The sequence below is a fragment of the Diabrotica virgifera genome, chromosome 10 (assembly GCF_917563875.1).
Source record: "Diabrotica virgifera virgifera chromosome 10, PGI_DIABVI_V3a".
Taxonomy (NCBI): Eukaryota; Metazoa; Arthropoda; class Insecta; order Coleoptera; family Chrysomelidae; genus Diabrotica; species Diabrotica virgifera.
Genome location: NC_065452.1, coordinates 50,729,384 through 50,754,058, shown reverse-complemented (window position 1 = coordinate 50,754,058; position 24,675 = coordinate 50,729,384). Strand labels below are relative to the sequence as shown.

General features: G+C 32.3%; 1 protein-coding gene across 1 annotated transcript; it reads right to left on the bottom strand.

Moving 5' to 3' along the window:
* Window positions 1-8,891: 8,891 nt before the first annotated feature.
* LOC114334550 (protein KRTCAP2 homolog) lies at window positions 8,892-23,014 on the bottom strand. Its single transcript, XM_028284618.2, has 4 exons — window positions 22,872-23,014; window positions 22,599-22,817; window positions 16,566-16,632; window positions 8,892-9,192 (listed from the first exon to the last, which is right to left on the bottom strand). Exons 1-4 carry the CDS (start codon window positions 22,873-22,875, stop codon window positions 9,081-9,083), a joined length of 402 nt encoding a protein of 133 aa, XP_028140419.1. The 5' UTR covers window positions 22,876-23,014; the 3' UTR covers window positions 8,892-9,080.
* Window positions 23,015-24,675: the final 1,661 nt, after the last annotated feature.

Sequence of the window (24,675 nt, the reverse complement as noted above, 5' to 3'; positions counted from 1 at the left end):
CTCATGTCGATGATTTTAACCTTTTCCTTAATATACAGGGTGTCACCCAAAACTTTTCACCCACAGTTTGTTCTTCATCATCATCAGCAAGCAATAATTAGGTGAAAAATATTTATTTATGTACCAAGTCAGTAAAGTGACTCTTTATCGAGCGGGTCTGATATTACAAGCAGAGGGCGTGAAGCGAGTGAGGCGGGTAACAGACGAGATCGATAAAGAGTCTTTATTGACGTGGTGCATACAAAATTTTATCGTCAATCATAAAAAACATTAATTAACTTACTACAATTTAAAAAAAAATTTAATCTTAGACGAAATAAAAATTTTGTATGACAGTAATGACAGATGATTTTTGCATGTTGGCCGGTTTCGATGTTTAATCGATAGTTATCAATATTGAATACCTAATTACTAAATCTGTAAAGTTTTGATTTATTTTGTATGAATATAATTGCAAAATACTACAGAATTTCACTTTTTGACATACATTTAATTAATAATAATGTAAATGTTGTACAATATTTTTAATAATTAAAGTAAATAAATTTTAAGTTCACTCAAATACTCGCCATTCGATTACTGCCATCGACCACTTACATTCAATCTCGGTTAATTTGATTAATCGCGGCAGGTAAAGTAAATTCTTCTTTCAGTACAATAACGTGTTACTTTACTGCTGCAAATGAGTACAATAATTAATGAATTTAGTGACGGTTGGCGATAAAGATTATTAAAATCAAACGCATCTGTTTACAATATAGAGGGTATTAGTAAATAAGTATTAAAAACTTTACGGGGTAATTCTACATGAAAAAATAATGACAGTTTGCTCGATAAATGTATGTCCGCAAATGCTTCGTTTCCAAGATACGGGGTGTTGAAATTTTTTTTTCAAACTGCGAATTTTTTTTTTGTTCTAAGACCTTTTAAGCTATGAAAATTAAATTTGGTGGGTTTCAAGAGGTAGTTATTGTGCATTTTTTGGCAAACAAATAACAATCGTATATTCCTCATTGGCGCGCCTACGGGTAATGGTCTGAATTTTTTTAAAGAAAAAAATAGTACGCCACTGAGATATTTCAAATTAAAAATTATTTTTGTATTCCACGTTTAATTTATGATAAAGAACCTTTCTTGTCTTTTTTTCATATGGTGCACCGTTTTTATGCAAAAAAATAAAACATCTTCGCACGTATTTTTCATTTCGTAATACATTATCAAGAACTCCCCAATAAAATAATGCCAAACTAGAACAATAACAGGAAATATTTCCAAAAAAATTTTAACTATGTGCAAGGCTACAACAAATGTTCAAAATAAATTAATTTTATATTCACCATTGGCGCGCGTACGGGTAATGGCTCGAATTTTTTAAAGAAAAAAATAGTACGCCACTGAGATATGTCAAATTAAAAATCATTTTTGAATTCCTCGTTCAAATTACGACAAAAAATCGTTTTTGTCTTTTTTTCATATGAGGCGCCGTTTTTATGCAAAAAAATAAAATATCTTAACGTTTACAAAGTATTTGAAATAAATTTCTATGCATATGGAATCTACCTCGAATAATTTGTAAGCGTTAAGCCGTATTCTCACCATCAAATAATGTGATCAAACTGGTTTGAGCAAACTGAAAGTGACAGTTAGTGACGTCACATCCTGAGTTTGTTCAAATTCTCTAATTCAAGGTCAGTTTGCTCAAACTGCAATTTTGATTGGTCGAAAAATATGTAGGGATAAATGACAATCAGCTGTTAGACATAACATGATGGAATTTTAATTTTTATGTAAATAAATTAATATTCAAACAAATGGGAAGCGTTGAAAAGTCCTATTTTATGAACAATATTATTATTACTGATTCTGATTACTACAACGAGTGGCTCACAGCTTAAATTCTGAAATGATGCAGTCGCTACTTGTGTCAGTAGCTCAATATCGATTAGAAAATAATTACATACTGAAAGTAAGTTACTATACCTCTTTTAAAATAGCATAAGCTATGTTTTGGGTTTTAAATATACCATACTTAAGTAACAGTAAACCTTGAATTATTTTATGTATGATTTTGATGTCAGCTAAGATGATAAAGCAAACTTTTAAATAAGAATATTAATAATTTTAAATAAGAAAATAAACACAAGGCAGTGAACTATGATTGCTAATATTTTATAGGTCCTTCTTCATTATCAGTTATGGTTGGAGTAATATTTACATTATTTTTTAATGTCGCACATTTTCACTAACATTCAAATCTGGTGACTGGGCTGGTGTTTTAATGACTTTTCAGCACTTATAAAGCAACCAAATATGAACACGATATAACAGATGTTTTGGATCAATGTCCTGATAAAACTGGTAATTATCATGGATACCTAATTTTGAAGCAACAAAGTACGAAAACGATATAACATGTTTTGAATCGATGCCCTGATGAAATTGGTAATAATTATCATTGATACCTAATTTTTGAGCACTAGCAGTGAGATGCTGTCTTAGTATATCCAAATACATGTATTGGCTCATATTACCGTCAATAAAATGCATGTTACGTACTCCTGCAGACAACATACACCCCCACATCTCATCACTCCACCTCCTACGTGCTTTCATTTTTTTAATTTTAGTTCTTCATTTTAATTTTCATTTCGGTAACACTGAATAATGTGCTCTACTGTTGATGAACATTTATTTACCATCTTTGGCTATATCCATTACTATGACGAGTACCAAATTTCTGCCTCTGAAACTAAGGATCTAGGTGTGATCCTTGACTCCGCCCTTAGCTATAAATCACACATTTCCAGTACAATACAGAAGTCTATGAAGATGCTTGGCTTTATAAAAAGAACCACCAGAGACTTTACTAACATCTCAACTATTAAATCCCTTTATTTCTGCCTGGTTAGATCTCATTTCGATTACTTACTTACTTTACTCCTCTTGATTCCATTTGGAACATAGGGCCTCTACAGTCCCCCTCCATTCAGCTCTGTTTCTGGCCAGGGCTTTCACCTCTTTCCATGTTAACCCATTGTTTTCTAGCTCTCTGGTAATATTTCTTTTCCAGGATGTCATTGGTCTGCCTTGTTTTCTTTTTCCAGTTGGTTGGTAATCCAGGGCTTTTTTGGTTATATCATCTTCATTTTTCCTTAATGTGTGTCCAATAAACTTCCATTTGCGTCTATTTATCGTTTTGGCTATCGGCTCTTGATTAGTTTTTCTCCAAAGTTCCTTGTTACCTACTTATCCGATTTGGCCATTATATTTGCAATATTCGTCTAAGGCATCTATTTACAAATGTTTGAACCTTTTGTATAATCTTTTTCTCTATTTTCCAAGTTTCTGCTGCATATAGCAAAATGCTCTTTACATTTGTATTAAATATCCTGATTTTGGTTTTGGTTGTTAATTTTCTCATTTCGATTACTATTCTACAATTTGGTCCCCCTATTACTTTACTCATAAACTGAAACTTGAGGCTGTCCAACACAATTTTCTGAGGTATACTGCCACTAAGATGCATGTGCTACGACTATTCTGTATTAGAGCGCATACTGAACTTACCTCCTCTTGAGGTACGCAGAAAACAAAGAGACTTAATAATTTTATTTAAAATTATCAACGGACTGTGTAACTGCCCCGAGCTTCTCTCCAAAATATCTCTATTTGTCCCTAGTCGTTCTACTAGGCAGGTGCAAACCTTTTATGTTTCTTTTCATAGATTCAATTATTCTTACAACACATTTATTCCTAGAACTTTTCGATTAGCTAACTCATTAAATAACCTCGAAATTTTTAATATTCAGTTTCCCGCTTTAAAAATCATATTTCTTCTCTAACTTTTTAATACTTTCGGCCAGAGCTTTTGTATTGTGATTAGTGTTACATGACCTGTATGTATTACATAACTCAAAACCGTTATATCTTGGAACATTTCTGAATTGATTTATGTGTTATCATTTGTTTGTAATTGTACTGACCTATATGTTATCTTATTCTTTTTTCTTTTTTGTAACTGTACTACTCGGAATTATTTTTTTCTCAAACCACTTTGTAATGTTATATTATGATAATTTAGAGCACTGTAACATTTATATCTGAATAGGGCTTGCCTGTGAATAAATAAATAAATAATTAAATTTATTTCAAAAGTTTATTGTTATTTAAGTATGGTATATTTGAAACCCAAAACAGCTATTTTAAAATACTTATACTAACTTACTTTCAGTATGTAATTTTTTCCTAATACATATTGAGCAACTGACACAAGCTAGTTTTATACGGCTTTTCATTCACAGTCATTTGTTTCGAGCTCCTGTCATATGCTGAATAATCCGTTTATATTATTATTATACACAGATTATACAACATATGACAGAAGCTCGAAACAAATGACAATCGATGAAAAGCCTCTTGAGTAGTGACTGCATCATTTAAGCTGTGAGACACTGTATATGTTTATCAGTGGTGGCTTCGCTACATATTCAAATTATTTTGTTGATCATTTCCTTCTTTGCTTTCTTCATCGTGCATACTAAACAAGTTATTTATATACAGCAGCTTTTGTAGCCAATAGTTACTCTTGTTTGTTTTCTAGATTTTTTCTCATCAGGATTTTTTTTGGTTTGTTACTGTCTCCCTTCTACAATTCAGAGACAATTTGGGGCTTATTATTCGTCCAAGTGTTGGAATGCTTGTGGGTTTTGATATATATGTACCGACTACCTACTAGGTTTGGGTTGAAAGGCTAAGAATTTGGTTGTGATAAATATTGTGGAATAATTGGTTTCATTTGTGTGGATAAACCTGGCATCTGTTGATTTTGATCTTGGTAGTCCATCTTGAGCTGTGCTATTAGCACTAGGAAATAACTTTGTTGATATGACATATTATTTACTTGATATCCAGTTTAAAAATACAGCACACCATTTTTAAATCCCTTTTTAACATCACTGCACTAGTAGGATTGTTTCTGGTTTGTTAGTCGAAATAACACTTGTTTTATTTTTATTTATTTTGGTCACTCATAATATTAATAAAACTAATTATATTAATTATCAGTGTAATAAGTAATAATAATTGTAAATCTTCAAATATACAATAAGAATAAGTAAAGTAAGGCTTAAATAAAAACGCAGTCAAATAATTTACATTCTAAACTTATTCACAGGCGAATGCTGCTAACTGCACCATTGATATTAAAAAAAAAATCTGAAATTTGAATCTGATATCTTTGGATCATTTCTTCTTATATCTACAATAAGAAATTGACCATCTGCATAATATTATATTATAATACAGCAAAAAGTAATGGCTCTCAGTTTCTTTATAATTATTTCTATAGTATCCCTTCTGAGAGGTTGAAAGTTCACATTTTTTCCATCCATAGCTTCTAGACAATGTGGAAACTGCTATTTGCTATTAAATTTATTGCTAATTTAGAAAAATTATATGCAATTCTCGTGGAAAAGCTTACCCTTTTTAATGTGAGCCTTGTGCCTATCTAGCGTAAAGCAACAACTGTAAAGAACAATATTGTTTAAATTAATATAAATACTGTTAATTCAATCATATACCTGTTCGCACTATTGATGCTTTCACTCAAAGATGTATTTTTTCCCAATGTCTTCTTGTACACAATTTAGTTATTATTAGGGCTTTCATTTCATGGAAAAAGTCAAGATCTAGCCTACATTCTTTTTTTTCTATTTTTTTCTGCCTGATATGCCCGAAAAGTGGTAATAGGTGCCCTACTTGACAACAAAGTCACAACTCCCTTTCAGCCTTTTACTTTCATTTTCAATTTTTATTGGGGATAAGAAAGTTTTGAATTTTAAATAAGTAGGTACAAACAAGTTAGACAACTCTTTATACATAAAATTTGATCAAACTAGAACTAGACTGATAGTGAGAACACCGATGTTTAGAATTTCAACAAACTTCAATTGTGACGTCACTTTGACGTACTTCCGGAGTTTGCTCAAATTATTTGATGGTGAGAAGATCCACGGCCTTTAAGATGTTTTATTTTTTTGTACAAAACGGTGCCTCATATGACAAAAGACAAGAATGATTTTTTGTCGTAAATTGAACGAGGATTTCAAAAATGATTTTTAATTTGACGTTTCTCAGTGGCGTACTATTTTCTTTTCTTTAAAAAATTTAGAACATTACCTGTATGGGCGCCAATGGTGAATATAAAATTATTGTCACCTTTAAAGGAGGTAATTTTGAACATTTGTTGTAGCTTTGCAGCTAGTTAAAATCTTTTTAGTAATATTTTCTATTATTGTTCTACTTTGGTATTATTATATTATATTTTTTCATGTAGAATTATCCCTTAAAGTTTTTCATACTTATTTAATAACACCCTGTATAGGGCATGTACCTCTAGCCTAATCTATGTAGGTAAAAGAAACTAGTATGATAAAAGATCACAACTGTGCAGTGTAAGTATGACAAAACAGGGTAAACTAAGGCTCAGTTGGATGTGCAGGGTGACATGATGTCGACGTAAGTGCTCACACATTAAAAACTCAAGCATACAACAGTATCTTCTTCTTTTGGCATCATAAACCTGGATAGATCGTTGCCTGTCTGGATGTCTTTCCATTCTAACCTTCTCCTCCATGGTCTTATATTCATTGTTTTCAGATCGGCTTCCACGTCATCCAACCATCTCATTCTACATCTTCCTTTTTTCGTCTTCCATTGTAATATTTTCTTTGTTATTTTTGTTTCTTCTTTTCTCTGGACATGCCGCAGTCATGATAGTCTCTGAGTTTTAAGAAATCTAAAGGTACATATACATGGTGTTTGGTAAAGAATGGGCCATAGCTTAACCCTAGATTCCTGAGGTTAAAATAGGTCGATTTAAGTTAACTTACCTTAGTACAACAGTTGATAATAACCGAAATACAGGGTGTCAAAGTTAAACTTTTATTTTATTTATTTTTGAATATTTCCTGACAGGCATGGGACAACAACACGAAATTTGGTAAGTGGTGCTGGTATTGTACAATCTACTAAATTATGTTAAACAAACGTTTCTGGCTACTACCAGTGGCGCACGACGGTGGAACGTGAATGGTTGACCCTTCTCAAATTCTACGCCACTGGCGGAATTGCTATTTTAGTAAAATTTTTTGATTCTCCAATATTTTCTATGTAAAAAACATACTCTTCATTCTTAACGATAAAGTCATTAGTTTTCGAGATATTTGAAGCTAAAAACGAAGGAGCATTAATCAAAGTAAGTGTGCCTTTTCATTTTTAACTTCAAATATCTCGAAAACTAATTAATTTATAAAAAATAAAAACCCTATTTTGTAAAAGGTACCTATATGTATTTAAAATCCCTAAAAAGGGCTGTATCACAAAAGTTTACATGCTTTAAGCCACCAAAATGTACGGGTAAAAACCCTTAAATTGATTTTAAACAGTTGAAGTTACATTATATTATCTGATTTTGACAGATGTTTAAAATATTTCCAGATTAACCCCTGGCATCACATGACATCAACCATGCTATAATTAATTTATCGTTACGAATGAAGAGTATATTATTTGCATAGAAAGTATTAGAGAATCTAAAAATTATGCTAAAATAGCAGTTTCATCAGTGGTGTAGAATTTGGGAAGGGTCAACCATTCACTTTCCCCTGTCGTACGCCTCTGGTAATAACCACAAACGATTATTTAACATAATTTAGTAGTACGTACAGTACCTACACTTTCTGCTAAGTACCATAAGGATATGTCAAATAGTTTTATAGTACCGGGCACACATATTCACATAGTTCTTAACGTTTTAAATAAAGAATAAATTATTAAAAAAAAAGAATATGTACTTTACAATAATTTGACATATCCGTGTGATACTTGGCAGAAAGTGTAGGCACTGTACACCCTACTAAATTATGTTAAATAATCGTTTATGGCTACTACCAGAGGCGTACGACAGGGGAAAGTGAATTGTTGACCCTTCTCAAATTTTACGGCACTGATGAAACTGCTATTTTAGCATAATTTTTAGATTCTCCAATACTTTCTATGCATATAATATACTCTTCATTCGTAACGATAAAGTCATTAGTTTTCGAGATATTTGAAGTTAAAACTGAAAAGGCACTTATTTTGATTAATGTATTATGCTCCTTCGTTTTTAGCTTCAAATATCTCGAAAACTAATGGCTTTATCGTTACGAATTAAGAGTATGTTATTTACATAGAAAGTATTGGAGAATAAAAAAATTGCACTAAAATAGCAATTCCGCCACTGGCGTAGAATTTGGGAAGGGTCAACCATTCACGTTCCCCCGTCGTACGCCTCTGGTAGTAGCCAGAAACGTTTGTTTAACATAATTTAGTAGATTGTACAATACCAGCACCACTTATCAAATTTCGTGTAGTTCCCATACCTGCCAGGAAATATTCAAAAATAAATAAAATAAAGTTTAACTTTGACACCCTGTATTTAGGCTATTATCAACTTTTGTACTAAGTTAAGTTAGCTTAAATCGACCTATTTTAAGCTCAGGAATCTAAGGTTAAGCTATGGCCTATTCTTTACCAAACACCCTGTAGATATGCGCGCCGAACACTTCGCGCCGTGTGTGCGGTACGCGTTCGTGGCGGGTTCGTTAGATTAGTACGCGTTAGTACGTGTTTTCAAGTAGCACACGATAAGTGCGCACACGGCGTACACACGGCGCGAAGGGCGCGGCGCTCATATCTATACATACCTTTATAATATCGTGCTCTTCATTAATCTCGTCGTTTCTCCTGATTCTCCATGTGCCGTCTTCCTCTTGCATACTTTTCTCAATATCTTTCTCTCAAATGTTCTGAGTTGCGCTTCATATTTTTTTATACGGTTATGAAAACTATTTTCAAGCTTTGAGTGAAATATTTATTTTAGTAGCATTTTGTAAAAATTAATATAAAAACTACAATAATATCAGATCTTCAAATGTTTGTGTGAAAAATTATACATTATCAAAACTGACAAAAGGTCCACCTTAAAAAGTAACAGAATAATAATAATTCGAATTCACATTTTTGTACAAAACTCTGTGTTAATGTCTTTTCTTCTTTCCTGTTTGAACAACGACTGGAGGAGCTTGAAGATTGTACACTTTTTGTGAATACTTATTTACATAGTAGAGGGCACATAGCGAGAGCAATAAACTAAAATAAAAAAAAAAAGATTAGAGAAATCAACATAAGTACCAATTATTTTAAATAATTCAATATGTATTAAATTAAATGAAACATAAGTAATAATCTTGAAAGAAATTTGCTCTGACATTCCTATAAAATATAGCTCATAGAATTTTAGAGCTTAATTTAATTATTATAAACTACAGTTTATTCGCATGAGACATGCAGTGGATGTAAACATTAGTTGATAGCAATTTCGTCACCGGCAACATAAGAGATTTCCGTTCAGGTTTTGAATATTTTGGATAACAGTTACTTGTATAATCGCTTAATTTATTGAATTATTTTTCTTTCTTGTATATCAAGGGGTGCTTATTATGAGACTAATTTTTTCTTAAAAGATTTTACCTCGGGTTACCTCGGAATACCCATTTTCATATATTTAAAGGGGGTAATTTGTGGTTTTGCGAAGCGTAGCCCTTCCTGTACGTTTTTTAAAAAAATTCCTTAATAGAAATATGAAGAGGACTATATTTAATACAATTTGTTCCGCGATAGCATGTCTATCACCCACCGTTTAGCGGGGGTGGTGCCCCAAAGTTGACAAGTTTTTAATAAAGATGTTTTAAAAAAAAATTTTTCCCTGACTGTAAAGGGAATCAAGAAGAAACCCTGCGGCAATTAATCACAAATAAGTGGCTGATTTTTTGGTATAGGTTTCATTTCATGGCAATTGCCCATTTTTTAATTACAGGGTGTTACATTTTAAGAAAACCCCCTTTTTATACCATCTGAACCGCTTATGCTAGCGTAAAAAAACTTTTAGCGATTACTCATGTGCAAGTGTTATTTACAAATTTGTATAATGCACCCCTATTTTTTCCCGAAACTACCCCAAAAAAGTAGAATTAATAAAAAAAGTGGTTTTCTTGGAATCTTTCACACACAGACCCCTTTATTAAAATGCTGCATTATATTATTTTGTGCACGTTCTTATTAACCATGCATGGACCGAAGCATAAAAGCAAACGCTGTAGCCAAAAAAATAAAACGGGGGTTAAAGAAAAAAAATTTTCGTTTTTTGACCCGTATGGGCCTATACTCCATCATCAATAGTGTTTAAAAATTCTCGAGAATGAAAAATCGGAGGAGAATATTCTCGATATGGAGAATTTTCTGAGAATGAACCTTATAACGCGCTTATGAATATTGTTGAAGTTGAAATTAAATTAATCATTAAAAATCATTAAATTATATACAAAATTATGAGCCGAAACAACATTGTTCTTTATATATAAGAAAATACAAAATAACAGAAAACAAAATTTATTTGACAAAAAAAAAAATGAAATTTTCTTAACAGCAAATACTGGATGTGGTGAGCTAATCAGAAAAAGAGGAGGCCTCAGATTCAGAATCTATTTCTATCATTAGCTCATCCTGGTCATCTACATTCTGCATTTCACTGTACTGATGAGAAGTTGTGGGATTTTGTTTTCCACTAGTCGCCAGCTCTGTCCTGGATTGGTCTACGTCTAACAATTTTAAATTGTGAGCAGTAGTTACCTTATCACCGTAAGTTCACCAGTAAGCCGGTTTATTTTAGAGGGGTGGATAAAACCATAAGTACTGAAATTTCTTTCAGTTGATGCACTGGATGAAGGCTTTCTTACCGTCATTGAACGAATCTAACAACTGTGTTGGCTGAAAAGCAGTTGATGAATGTTTCTGTTGATCCTTTTCAAATAATTGTCTCGCTCCCACTGGACATTTAACACATTTTACTAAATGTTTTGTCATTCTTGTTGCATTTTTCAAGTATTGACTATCACAAAATTTGCAAAAGTACTTGTTTTACCTTGTACACTTTTAATTTTACAGTAAGTCCATATATTCCTTTTAAAGCGAGCACCACACTCTCGCGAAGTTACTTCGGGAAAGTTCACCGAAGTCCGAAGTACCCGTCACTACACACTCGTTCTACTTCGTGAGGAACACATTCACGCCGGGCGATAAGGACTTCGGTTCCTTTGACTTGGTCTCAAAAACCGCCACAGAATGCAAGTAGGCCGAGGCGCAGCAAAGTCACATGAACAACCTGTCTACACTCTCGTACTCGCTGAACTTCGATCGACTTCGCCAGTAGTATAGTGAGCGTTTTAGGTTTTTTAGTAAATTATGCTTTACTTCGATCCATTCTACATATTTTCACGTTAATATAGCACCAAAACAATAAATACTGACACTGTAAACACCCTAGCTAGTGGTTCATGGGATTCCCCAGCCCCGGCTACTTAGATTCTCGGGGATTTGATCGAAAATCGCGTGAAAGCGAAAAGCATTTCATGAGCGGAGCGGCAAGTAGGTGTTTGAGCTTCAAGAATAATAATGTTGGGATGCAAAAAATATACGAGGTGAATTGGCAAAAACAATATAGAAAATTCTCGAAAATAATTTTCTGCCCGAGAATATTCTCGCTGAGAATTTTCTGGCCGAGAATATTCTCGAGAATATTCTCGTTCTCGAGAATATTCTCTTGAGAATATTCTCTTCTTACATCACTAATCATCAATAGGGTTTTTCATAAATATATAATATGGTTATTGCACATCCCTGCGGAAACTACCCCTGTCCCTGAAAATAAGTTTGGCTAGCATGTTTTTACGATTTCCTCATTACCTATGCATTTTTTGAAACAAAACTTACACAAAATTAAAGACCACTATTTTCTCTACAAATAAGGTGCTATGCATTTTTTCGTATAAGCAACCATTGCAGCACAGTGGCGCCGTAAACCTCAAAAATGCTTTGGCGGGCTCCACTTTTTGTTTTTTTTTTTTCACCAACTATTCATTCTATTGATAACGTACTTATGGCAAATAAAAGAACACACTGTCTGCTACAGATTATGACCCGTGCATATTCTCTTTATTAATTTTCCTTTTTTTGGGGTGGTTCCGGGGAAAATATGGGGATTCATTATACAAATTTGTAAATAACACTTGTACATGGGTAACCGCTGAAAGTTTTTTTACGATAGCATAAGCAGTTCAGATGATATAAAAAGGGGTTTTTAAAATTTAACAGCTTGTAATTAAAAAATGGGCAATTGCCCTTAAATGAAACCTATACCAAAAAATCAGCCACTTATTTGTGATTAATTGCCGCAGGGTTTCTTTATAATTCCTATTACAGTTAGGGAAACATAATTTTTTCCCTAAAACATCTTTTTTAAAAACTTGTCAATGGGGCGCCAACCCTGCTAAACGGTGGGTGATAGACATATGCTGTCGGAAAATAAATAGTAGGAAATATAGTCCTCTTCATATTTCTATTAAGGAATTTTTTGCAAAAACGTACAGGATGGGCTACTTTTCGCAAAAACCACAAAGTACCCCCTTTAAAGGGATGAAAATGTTATTCCGGGGCGTAATCTTTTAAGAAGTAAGGCTCATAATAAGCACTCCTTGATATACCAGAAAAGAATAAAACCGGACTTGTGTCTAGTTTGCTAAGTTCAACCTCTGTTTCTACACTAACAATAATATCTAATAATCGAGAAAAGAGACAAAGTGATAACGTGATGTTAATAATATACTGTTATTATGGAACGAGTAGGTACGTTTTAAGTACCTTTAACAACTGTAATCTTTATTTACATGCACTGCATGTCTTATTTGAATTTAGTGTAGGTACATATATCTGGAATTATAGTCATTAATAAACGTTCTTCTTCTTATTCTTCTATTTGTGTAGACATGATGTAACAAAAAAGAAAGGACTTCTGTTGGAGTGAATGTAAAGAGGGGGATAAACTCCAACAGAAGTAAAGAAAAAGAAACTAACTGTCAGCTAATGGGACAAGAATGAAAATAGATGGGATGTAAAGAAGAGAGTGAAGTGGCTTCTACGCGGAGAAGCCGCAGTAGGAAAAATGCTACTTTCCAGTAGTATTAGTGGAGGAAAGTGGAAGGGGGTATTAAAAGGGATAGAAGTAGAAGTATGAAGAGACAGAGGCAAACTGAATAGAATTGGCTAGCAAGAGATTCAAGAGAACAACTTGACACTCAAGGATGGATACGGCTCGTTTGCATGCCTGTCGAAGAACAGTAGCTCTAAGTAGATAGTAATGATGACTAAAAGGTGAAATAATAAAATAAGAATAATGTACTGAACATGAATGAAGATGAATAATTACTAAAGATGAACAAAATAAATAAAACTAACAAATCATGGGCGCCAAGAAAATGATCTTTGATCACTCTCCCAGGTATCTTACACTGCTGTCAAATATTAAATATATTAAATCTGTAATAATGAACATAAAGGAATAATAAAAATAAATGATATACAAAATAAGTGAATATTTATTAAAAATAACTACTAGATCTTTGACAATCTCTGAGTTACACAAAGTGCATATCATGTGACTCTAAAATGACATAAGTTATACAAAAATTTATATCTCTCTAAGATAACAACAATAATGTTACCTGTTACAAAATTATACCTCTTACTTATATATAGGGTACAACTCACATGAGTCTTCTACCAAATGGTTATAGTACGCTTGCTACGTACCACTAAATTGAAACCGACAAAGATGAAAATAATACAAATAAATAGGCCCAAGCCTCACTAAGAGAAAATACAATAATGAATAAGCAAAGTTCAATATACAAATGAATAAAATAGGAATGGAGTTGAGATAAATACTGAAACGATGACCTAAATTAACCGAACAAATGGAATAAAGCGAATAACAATAAAATAATTGGGAAACAAGCAAGTAATATTACAAAATAAATATCAAACCAATAACGTATAGAAACCTAATTTTCTAGGCTTATTACCTTGTGCACACAAGTAACTTACCATATCTACAATAGTTTGGGAACCAAATTAATACACAAATATGTCATATAAAAAAAAACAGAGGTAAACTAAATCTGGAAAAAAAATTAATTAACATAGTGCATTAAACCGAGAGTCTGAAATATAAACACTATAGTTACTCAAATCCACACAAACTTAAATGTTCCCAAACAAATCCAAATGACTCCTAAAAAGTCCGCTACCGCATCCCAAAATGAACACCTGGGTGGTACGAAACGGTACCTCCTATATGTCCAGGTGTACAATGAAAATCAGGAGCAGGAACGCCCCAAGTGTTTCCCAAATGACATACTCCCAGAGTGACTTGACCGTGGCTGTAATGGCTTCCCTAGGTGGTCAAAGGGGCTACGACTTCACGTTGTGGTTTCTCCAAAATGGCTAAAAAACATTCCCAGTTTTATTTCTCATATAAACCGGTGAGCAAAAATAAAGAGAAGAAGAAATAATTGAGGAAATCTTTTTAGAAGCAATAATATAGAAAAAAACAACCATTAAATGGAACAAAAACTAATCTCAGGTAACCTTGAACTATTTTGAGTGTGAAGACATGAACAAATAATGACATTGAATTTGAAATTTGAATATGATTTATCTGAGGAAATATCTGTAAAAATATATTGAATTTATAAAATAGTGGATGTTCAATAAATTTAAAACCTACAGAGAAATGATAATTATTTCCAATATTAATTGAGAATTGCATATGTTTGGTTATGTCTAACCAAAAAATATATTAATGTATAATTTTCCTTGAATGAATATTCAATAATCGAAATAATCTACATAAAATCCAAATAATGAGTTGACTAAGAAATTTTAACAATGGGACTAATATTTTAATATTCAAGGCTAACAAAAAAATTACTATAAAAAAGATTTTATTAACGGTGATTTTTATTCCAATTCCAGAAGGAGTTGTGTTACCCACATGTCTCCCTACTGCAGAAAACCCTTGGTGGTAACTTTTTCACTTTAATTAAACTGGATGTTATAAAATAAAAATCATCCGCCATTTTATGGTACCAACCAACTTCACGTTTTACAAAAACAAGTTTTAACAGCCACAAGTCAAGTAAGGAACCTTCCTCGCTACTTCAACGAGGAAAACGTCAAACTCCCACGGAACACGAATTAAACGACAAGGAACGGTTCAACTAGGTTCCGTACGCCTAAGTGTGACGTCACGTAAGGAGTCCTTTACGAGAAAATTAAAGAGATTAATTAGGAGGTCAAGAGAAAATAATTATAAAGATAATTAAAGCGCTAAAAATGATATTATAACGGGTGGACCGTTACAATGACTGTCTGTTTTTTCAATATGCCTCCAGTAAGTTGTTGTTCCATAGTTTTCGTGGTCTTCACACTGTTCAAATTCCTATTTGAGAACTGTCTCTAGCTTTTCTTACTATTCTATTTGTTGTCATTCGGCTTATGTGGTTGTTCAATTCTACTCTTCTGTTACTTACCCAGTTATTAATATGTTCTCCACCTTGCATCTCGGTCTTATATCTGCAATATTAAATGTTCTGGCGGTTATATTAAATTGGTGCAGCATACGTTGTAAATCATCTTCACTTTGAGAGATTAGTATTGCATTGTCTGCATAGCAGATTAGCTTAAGTTCTTTTTCTCCCATTTGGTATCCATTTTTAGTTCTTACTTTTTTTATTATTTCATCCATGATTAAGTTGAACAATAAAGGACTCAGGGAATATAGTTCATCCTTTACTTTTACTTTTATTGTGTTGTTCTGGTAGATATTTTCAATCATTTTAATTATTCCTAGAGGCACCTCTCATGCATACAATAAATGGATAACATCCTTTAATTTGACACTGTCAAATGCCTTCTTAAATATGCCAGTTTATTGTATTCTAATAAGTTCTCTTATGCATTTTGTTTTATGTGTGTTTTCCCCAAATGTATATTGGCAAAAGTTAAGCTAGCATGAGACATAGGATATTCAAAATGAAATAGCATAAAAAATACATGAGAAAAGAATACTAAAAACAGAAACCAGTTGGAAATAATTAAAAGTATGTAATACCGTTTTTAATAAAGTGAACACACTGCCCTTGCTTTTTATAAAAAGAAGCTGAAAAAAAATTAAGAAGCTGAAATGAAAGTAAAGGTCTGCTATTCTAAAACTGTCTGTAGTAAGGACTTATCTTCTTCTTGTGCTCCTTTAGTGGAGGTTAGCGATTCTGTCTCTGTCCAATGTAGCTCTAAACAAAGACGATTAATCAAGGCCGGTCCAGTCTCTGAATGAAATCTGGTACCTACCGGGACCCTGTTATCCTTTAATCTACTCCTGGATGATCAGTTGCGCAAGTCAGTATGATTCAGACTTAAATGATATACAAGAGAAAACTAGAAATAAAATAAACGGAAACACTGACAACAAAACATAAAAAAGAAGACCATTTTTAGAAGATCTGTGTTGCAGATCAACAAGAATAAGCAAAAAATTTGAACACCTAATTCTACAATATTAAAAAGCTTACCAAGAAGTAGCACATACACGATGAATGGTTGCTGATGCAACAAGAGCAATTACCAAACTAAGTAAAACTAAAAAAAAAATAAAAATATATTAGATATATCAAGATTAATAAAATTTAGTATTATAGCACAGGGGTCACCAATTGGCGGACCGTGGGCTAGTTTTGTGCGGACCGCGATTGAATTCAGAATATAGTATTTGGCAATTTTGAAAATGTTTGGCCATGAAATTGTGTACTACATTTGGCTCAACTTGGGAATGTGTGCGAAGCCGCTTTATCAAGAATGGACTTTTTTAAAAATCGGTACAGATCTCAGCTAACAGATGAATATCTTAACTCCCTAATAAGAATTAGTTGCACTAAACTCACTCAAAACTTCAGACATAATAAAAAATGTCATTTTTCTCAATGATAATTTAATTTTGTAAAGAGTTTTCCCCTTATCGTTATACATACTTATTATAATCATTAATGTTGAATTTAAGTAAACTGCTATATAAAATTGTCATGTGCGTTTTTTATATTCATTTCCTCTCTACTATAAGTATGTAGATTTAAGTGGGAGTACTTTTCAGCTGTGCATTTAATTAAAATAGTTTTCGTGTATTATATTATCACAAGAGAGTGAGAATAAATTGACAATAATGCGACAGTTTTTCGAAAATTTGTTGTCTGGCAATCGACACGAAAGCCCGCAGGGCTTGAGTGGCTATTGCCCAATGACAACAAATTTGAGAAAAAATGAAGCATTATTTTCTTATTTATTCTTACTGTCGTGTGATATTCGTAAGATTATTTTTTAATATTTACATTTAAATTCAAGTCTTTATAGGTATAAAAACAGTCAGTGACATTGATACCAATTAATGTGACACACATTTTTCAACTTGTCAAAGTGAAAAGCACAGTTTAGCAAATATTTAGATGAAGATATTAATAAAATATTAGTTAATTTATTTATAAATACAGTTTTATTCATGAAATAATCTTACTGAAGTAAATCGAGCAATTAAATTTGCCTATTTGTGTTCTCGTGACAATTTGACATTAGATGCAGAACTAAAAGTATATTATGGATATTTGCTTAAATGTGACAGTTGTCAAAACTAGGAAACTGGTTGCAATTAAACAGAAACAATCTACTTAAAAAAAATTCTCACTGTAATTTTCTACAGTAGAAAATTACCGATGAAATTATAATCTGATTGGACAGAATTAAACATGTGATCAAAAATCTTACTATACGATTGGAAGTTAAAATCATTAAAAAATAATCAGTAAAGAAAGAAAGATTAAAGAAAGTTAATAACATGTCTAAAAACTTGAGAAAGACGTCATTGACATGACATTCACAATTTAAATTCTTAACTTTTAAAATATTATGTACTGTGTTGCTGTGTTCAAAATAAATTATTTCTGATTCGTTTTTTTTTGCGGATTCCTGTTCAAATAATATGTCCCCTTTAAACAAATCAGAAAGATTCCGGGCGAAACAATTTTTTTTAAACAAATTCAAAATTACCTTTCTGGATTTTTTAGGGTGATTTTAAACAAAAAAGGTCTCTTGTCGTATTTCTGAAAAGTTGATAGTTTTCGAGTTATAAGCGATTAAACTCTGAAAAATGGGAAAATAGGCATTTTCGATACTTGAAAACTTATATGAAAATTATTAGTTTTCAAGTGGCCAAGTACCTAAATTAAAGTTTATTCTTTCAATTGAGCTCATCAGAATCAAAACCTACTAAATCCTAAATTTTTCGTTCGCTAAATCCAAACTAAAGTACAAATTTCTGACGATGTAAGAGGTATGCAGAAAAATGACAAATTAGTGTTCAATTTTATGATATTTATTGAGAAATGCCGGATGCTTTTTGGACAATTTACAATTTTAATGTTCTTTTAGCCTCCTAACCAAATTTCAACACATGGATCTAGCAGCTTTTAATTATATAGGCCTCAATTTCAAGATTCTAATGAGTAATCGAGGCTTATTTCATGTGAATTATCGCGCATAATTAACAATTAAAAACAATGGGGTAAATAATTGCAATAAGCCCCGATTACTCATCAGCATCTTCAAATTGAATGTTTAGTTTAAGCTTCAATTTAGGCACTTGATAACCGCAAAAATAATAATTTAAACATGAGTTTTCAAGCTTCAAAAATGCTTATTTTCGCCTTTATCAAATTTTAAATCACCTAAAACCCGAAATATGTCAAATTTTGAGAAAATGACAGATCTTTATTGTTTAAGATGACCCAAAAATGCTAAAAACATATTTTCAGGGGCAAAAAAGGTGATGTTTTGAATTTGTTAAAAAAATTTTTACAACAATTTCTGCCCAAAAGTTTCGATCAGCACCCTTCTGATTTGTTTATACATAGGGGATATTTTTTAACAACAATCCGCAAAGAAACCGAATTAGAAGTGTCATAAGTTTTCGAAACGGACCCTCAGGCAAACTAATTGGTGACCCCTGTTATAGCATATGAGGCGTTCTTTGCAAAAAACCCATATGTCACTTTTTACAACATCGGAGATATTTAAAAAAAAGTTATTTAATTGAACCCTATTAAGTTTACGGAAATTCTCAAATTAGTGATTTATTATTTTGATGATTACACACAGTTTACAATATAAATAACATTATTTTTTCCTTTTGTTTATTTATGAAGGACATTTATTCATTTGACATATGGGGTTTTTGCAGGAATTTTTCATTAATTTATAGGAAAAACGATATTTATAGTAATAAACCAAACTAAAAAATGAACGAAAAATGGTGTTTACTTATAAAATCACGCAACACAACTGAAGACATAAGTGGATAAAGGTCATATGTCACATTTTTTGAGAAAATTGTTTTATTAGGTTTTTGTTCTTCTAATATGTTGTTTTATCTTTTAAAATTTTAAAATAACCTATTTTTAGCTAAATAAAAATAACAGGAAGGTATTAAAGCAATATGTCCCACTAGATTTTCGAAATCCAGTGGAAAAAGGTATTATGTCCAAGATTGCATTTGGACATAATACCTTTATCCATGTGAAATGTGTAAATATGGAGAATTTTTTCTACTACTTAGAAGATCTGCTGACGAACCTCTATTTATGTAAAAAGCAAACAAACACTTCAAATCAAAAGGTTATTTTTCGTGTTACGTAAAATGGATAAGAGTGGACGAATTTGGCTTCTATCTCTATAAGACATAGATACCTTAATGACTACATGATATTTCAGCAAGAAAATTCAAGAAAAAAAAAAGAACTGCACATCTGACCACAACTGAATATAGACCAAGAAGACTGGAAAATAAAACTGGTAGTGTGGGTTTGGAAAAACTAGGAAATTGAAGAGACCGAATAAAATTTGTTCCCGAAGAGTATAGATGGTTTTATGAAAAGGCGATAGAGGAAAATAAAAAAAATCCCAAAAAGAAAAGAAGAACCTACTAAAAAATATGTTTTTATTAATTTTACAGTTTGTATAGCAATTTTTTTTGACAATCAATGCCCATTTTTGATACTTAACTCTTTTATCCACTTAACCCTAACATTTTTTAATTATTTTTACTATGTGGATAAAGGTAATATGTCCACAAAATTTAAAATATTAGGCTTAAAGTAACTTTTTTTAAATTCAATTTAAAGTGTGAAAAAAGTACCTTCAAATACCTGTTTAAAAAAGTGTAGCAATGCAAATTTATAAAATAAATAACTAACTTGGGACAAAAGATACGAAAATGCTCATTACTCAAAAACATTATTTTGTGACATATGACCTTCATCCACTTATGTCTTCAACTATTCGAAGGATATTTAACCTATAAAAACCTACTGACAGCCCACGGTTCTGACAGCCAAGCGATAAAGTTTCCCGCAAAAACACCAATAACAACTATGGTTTTGAAGGGAATTGAGCTTGACATATGGGGTTTATGCGGAATCGCCTATATTTTTGTCGCTTATATTTTGGACTACTGTGATTTTAATGCAAGTTTCTTACGCAAGGAACGTAGGTAATTAGTCCTTCAATCCATAGAAGCCATAAGTCCATTTCCGAAAAAAAAGGACAACTGGGGTTTTTGCAAAGAACGCCTCATATATTTAACCCTTATATGTAGTTATACAAGTTATATCCAAGGGTCGAAGGTACGTCGACACCGTAAGGTACAAGAGGACGGCTTAAGTAAGTATGTAGTTATAGTTAGTAACAGTAAGCAACAATCCTGAGGATTGCAAAGCTCACCGTCAAAAGTATGAAAGGTAAAATAAAATAGCTTGCTGATTTCAGCCGTAGGAGGATTGGTGTAATTTGTGTGCAAGAAACTTGTTGGAAAGGCAATAAGTCAAGAGATTTTGGAGATGGATGCAAGTTCATGTATAAGTCAACACATTTAAGTTCATTGTCCTATTACAGGTAGAACTCGCTAACTACACTTTTCATAAAGTGGAGAAAAATCGATTTAAAAGAACATTTTTTTTTAAATTCGCCTGACTTGAATATTGGATTTTTTTAATGCAACTTTAAAGAATTCTAAGTGAAAAATCGTAAGACGAATATATCGAGGCATAAAAAATCAAGGTTTGTGGCGCAGGCGTTACAACTTTGAGTTGTATAGAAGTTTTGGAGAACCTGACATTGTAAAATTCATTAAGGCAGCATACTTTAGATTTTAGATGGATAGGTCATGTAATCAGATGAGAGGAAGATGCCAGTCAGAAAAGTTTTTGACCGAAGAAGGCTGATAGGATAACGAGCAAGAGGAAGACAGTGACTTAGGTACCAAGACAACCTACAAAATGATTTAAAATCTATTGGAATTAGAGCAAGGAGAAGAGTTGCCAGAGAATGGGGGCGAATGGAGGATTGTTCTGAAGAAGGCTTTGGCTCATAAAGAGCTGTAATACCACTGATGATGATGATGATAAACTTTAAAGAATAAATGTGAATAAAGTTGAATAAAGTGAAGACGAAAGTGAAAAGGAAGGTGAAGCGTTCCAAAATAGTACGAGAATGATAAGGTCACCAGCGAAAAAAGATAAGGATGCAAAATTAGATAAATTGTTAGAACTAATGGAGGATACAAGGACGGATATAAAAAATTAAATAAAAGAGATGAGGTAGGATATTGCAGAACAAAGAAAAGAGCAGAAGCTGAGGGATGAAGTCAAATAGGTAATTTAAAGGATGTAATAAAAATTAACTACAGAACTATAAGAAAATAGCAGAATAAAATGAACAAATGAAGACAGAATTAAGAGAAATGTGGAAAACAATTGAGTTGTTATTGTTAGAAAAAGAAATAGACTTTGACTATCCTAAAGAAATAAAAAAGGATATAATATAATTCATAGACTGACACCTGAGGATTAAACAGGGACGAATAAAGGAGAATAGTAAGTCAATTTAGTATGCAACGAGCATGATTGGATAAGAAGCCACCCGATTTGATACAAGTTTTATAACATTATGGTATTATATTAATTGTATTTTTAGCCCTATGCCTTTAAGGCCTGTTGATCTTTTAAATAATAAAATAAACAAAGTTCCAAATATCTTTTATCTAATAAGGTGCTTGAGGCATGTCAATTTATGTACTATGTTTATATGGGATTAAGCCACAAATATTGGTGTAATAAAAGTTACATTTTTAATTAACTAATGACAATTATTTGTGCAACGTAATGTTAAAAATGTAATTTTTATTACACTATTAATTGTGGCTCAATCCCATATAAATATAATACTTAAAATATCTTTTAGGTATTTGTGGGCTGCAAAACCTGAGCATAACGGCCACTTTTATATAATGACCAATAGTTCTGTAGGCTGTATTTAAAATATAAAAAATAAATTGAATTAAAAAATTAAATAGTGTAAGAAACCCCTAGTTTTTATGGAACTTTTTATGTGTACATTTTTCACTGAATGTATTTTTGGTCTTTGTTTAACTAAAAAGGATATACTTGACTTAAATTAAAAAGTTTAAGCCGGTTTTTGAAAGTGCCACATTGGCAATCACGACTTACCTTCAGGAAATACTTTAACTTGGAAATTTTTGCCAAATATACAGGTTTCAAGGTTCCCTATGGATGTAAGGATTAATACGAAGAATACGGAACCAAAATATCCTCCTAAAAGCGTATGTAATTGGGATGAATTCAGCCAGGGTTTGAACATTTGCATTCCAGATAATACTAACAGTGAGCTTATTGAAGCTAAAATTAGGGATGTCCCTGTGGCCACGGCTAAAACATACTTTGTTTAATATATAGTTCAGAACGAGGACTATTTATATGTACCCATTATTTTAATTATAAACTAATTGGGGCAAAACAAATAATTTAATAGACCGATAAAGTCACTCCTACTATCAACGGATTACAAGTGTCAGTGTCAATTTTGTATATTTGTGGTTATGTGTGTGTATTAATCAGTGTATTAATGTATTAGAGATGCGAAGATATAACTGTAAAGTTATTTTCAAAAAACGTACTTGTTATTTATTTGTAACAACAAAATGGTATGAAATTTGGTGCCATTTGATCCAATCATTGGACATTGGAGTAAACCATAATTAGCATAGGAACCTTGAGGGTGAACTGTGCTAACGAGTACACGAAGGAATTGATTGTGGATGTAATGAGGACTATGGAAAGCTCGTGCGAGAGATACTTGATTGTAGAGTCCAAGAATGTGTCTTGGTGTCAGTGTTCAAGTGAGAATTGTCCGGAGATAATGGAGTCATTACCTCAAAGTTCTGACTGAATATAGTCAAGAACTGAGACAGCCAAAAAAAAAATAGAATCTTGGAGAAGTCATTTCGTAAAAATAGAAATGTCAAGACTCCATCAGGGTCTTTCCGCACTAGGCAGCCGACATATATGAGTAGCCAGTTATAGCAGCCAATCTACGGTCAGTTGTGTCTTTCAAGCAATATTGACGTGGAAGGGGCTATAATTATTTACCTTTTGACATGTCCTGCCTAAGCGTCTCCCCAGGTCTTCTTTAGTCTTCCTCTCCTACTTCTTCCAGGAACCCCCATATTGCGCGATTTACGTCTAGATGTTGAACATGACCAAACCATCTTAACCCATGCTTTTTGATATTTCCATCAATTGGTGTCAGTCCTAGACTTCCCCTAATATACTTATTTTTAATTTTATCCTTTTTTGTCACTCCACTCATGATACTATAAATGACTCCCATCATCCATCTAAGTATTCTCATTTCCTCCACATGTATTCGTTGTTCTTTTTTACATCAAAACCTGTCAATTCTCGACACGAAAGAACAAAGTTTGTGAGACCAATAAGTCTTTTGTAACTTGTACTGAAAACTTTATTTTCCAGTAATAACCTCTTTGTCCATCGCCCATCTGTCATTTAAAGACCAAGGGAAGATAAGAGAAGCGTTGGTCGAGCACCTTCTCGATGGACTGGCGATTTAAGAAGATTAAATAAAAACTGGATGAGAGTTGCCCAAAATAAACGGGGTTGGAAATACGAGGAAGAGACCTAATAAGTTCAGCAGTGGACTTTTGATGTTGAATGATGAATGAAGACTCTAGATATGTTCTAGAACTGCTATAAATACATTAGTGATCATGTAGTGATCATGACAATATCCATATTGTGCAGGATTATCTGTTTTAAGGGCGATTTAACTGGGCGATTTAAGGGCGTAGTTACTGGGGATACAGTTGACAATTAGGAAATATACCAGAATTTTAATTTACAGGATTAGTTCCTCTAAACTTGAATGGTACAAATATAAATCTGCTAGGTAAGGTATGATATTATGAAGGTTTATATGAATATCCATACATTAGTTCCAAAGAGTAACAAATCTGAATTTTAGTGATTTGGAGTTAGTATTGCAAAGTGCTTCAATAACCGATATTTACGAGTTCCAAAGGGTAACAACTTTATAATAACGTTCGGTGAACATATCACACATATATTTTGTAATAAAACAATTGTTATGTAGTCCGGTCCTGAACATGGTAACATAAACTGTGTTTACATTTCAGTCCCGAAAAATCGTCTTTTTCATAGTAATTTATATCCAAATAAACTTGAAAATAAGCAAAAAGTAATAGTATAT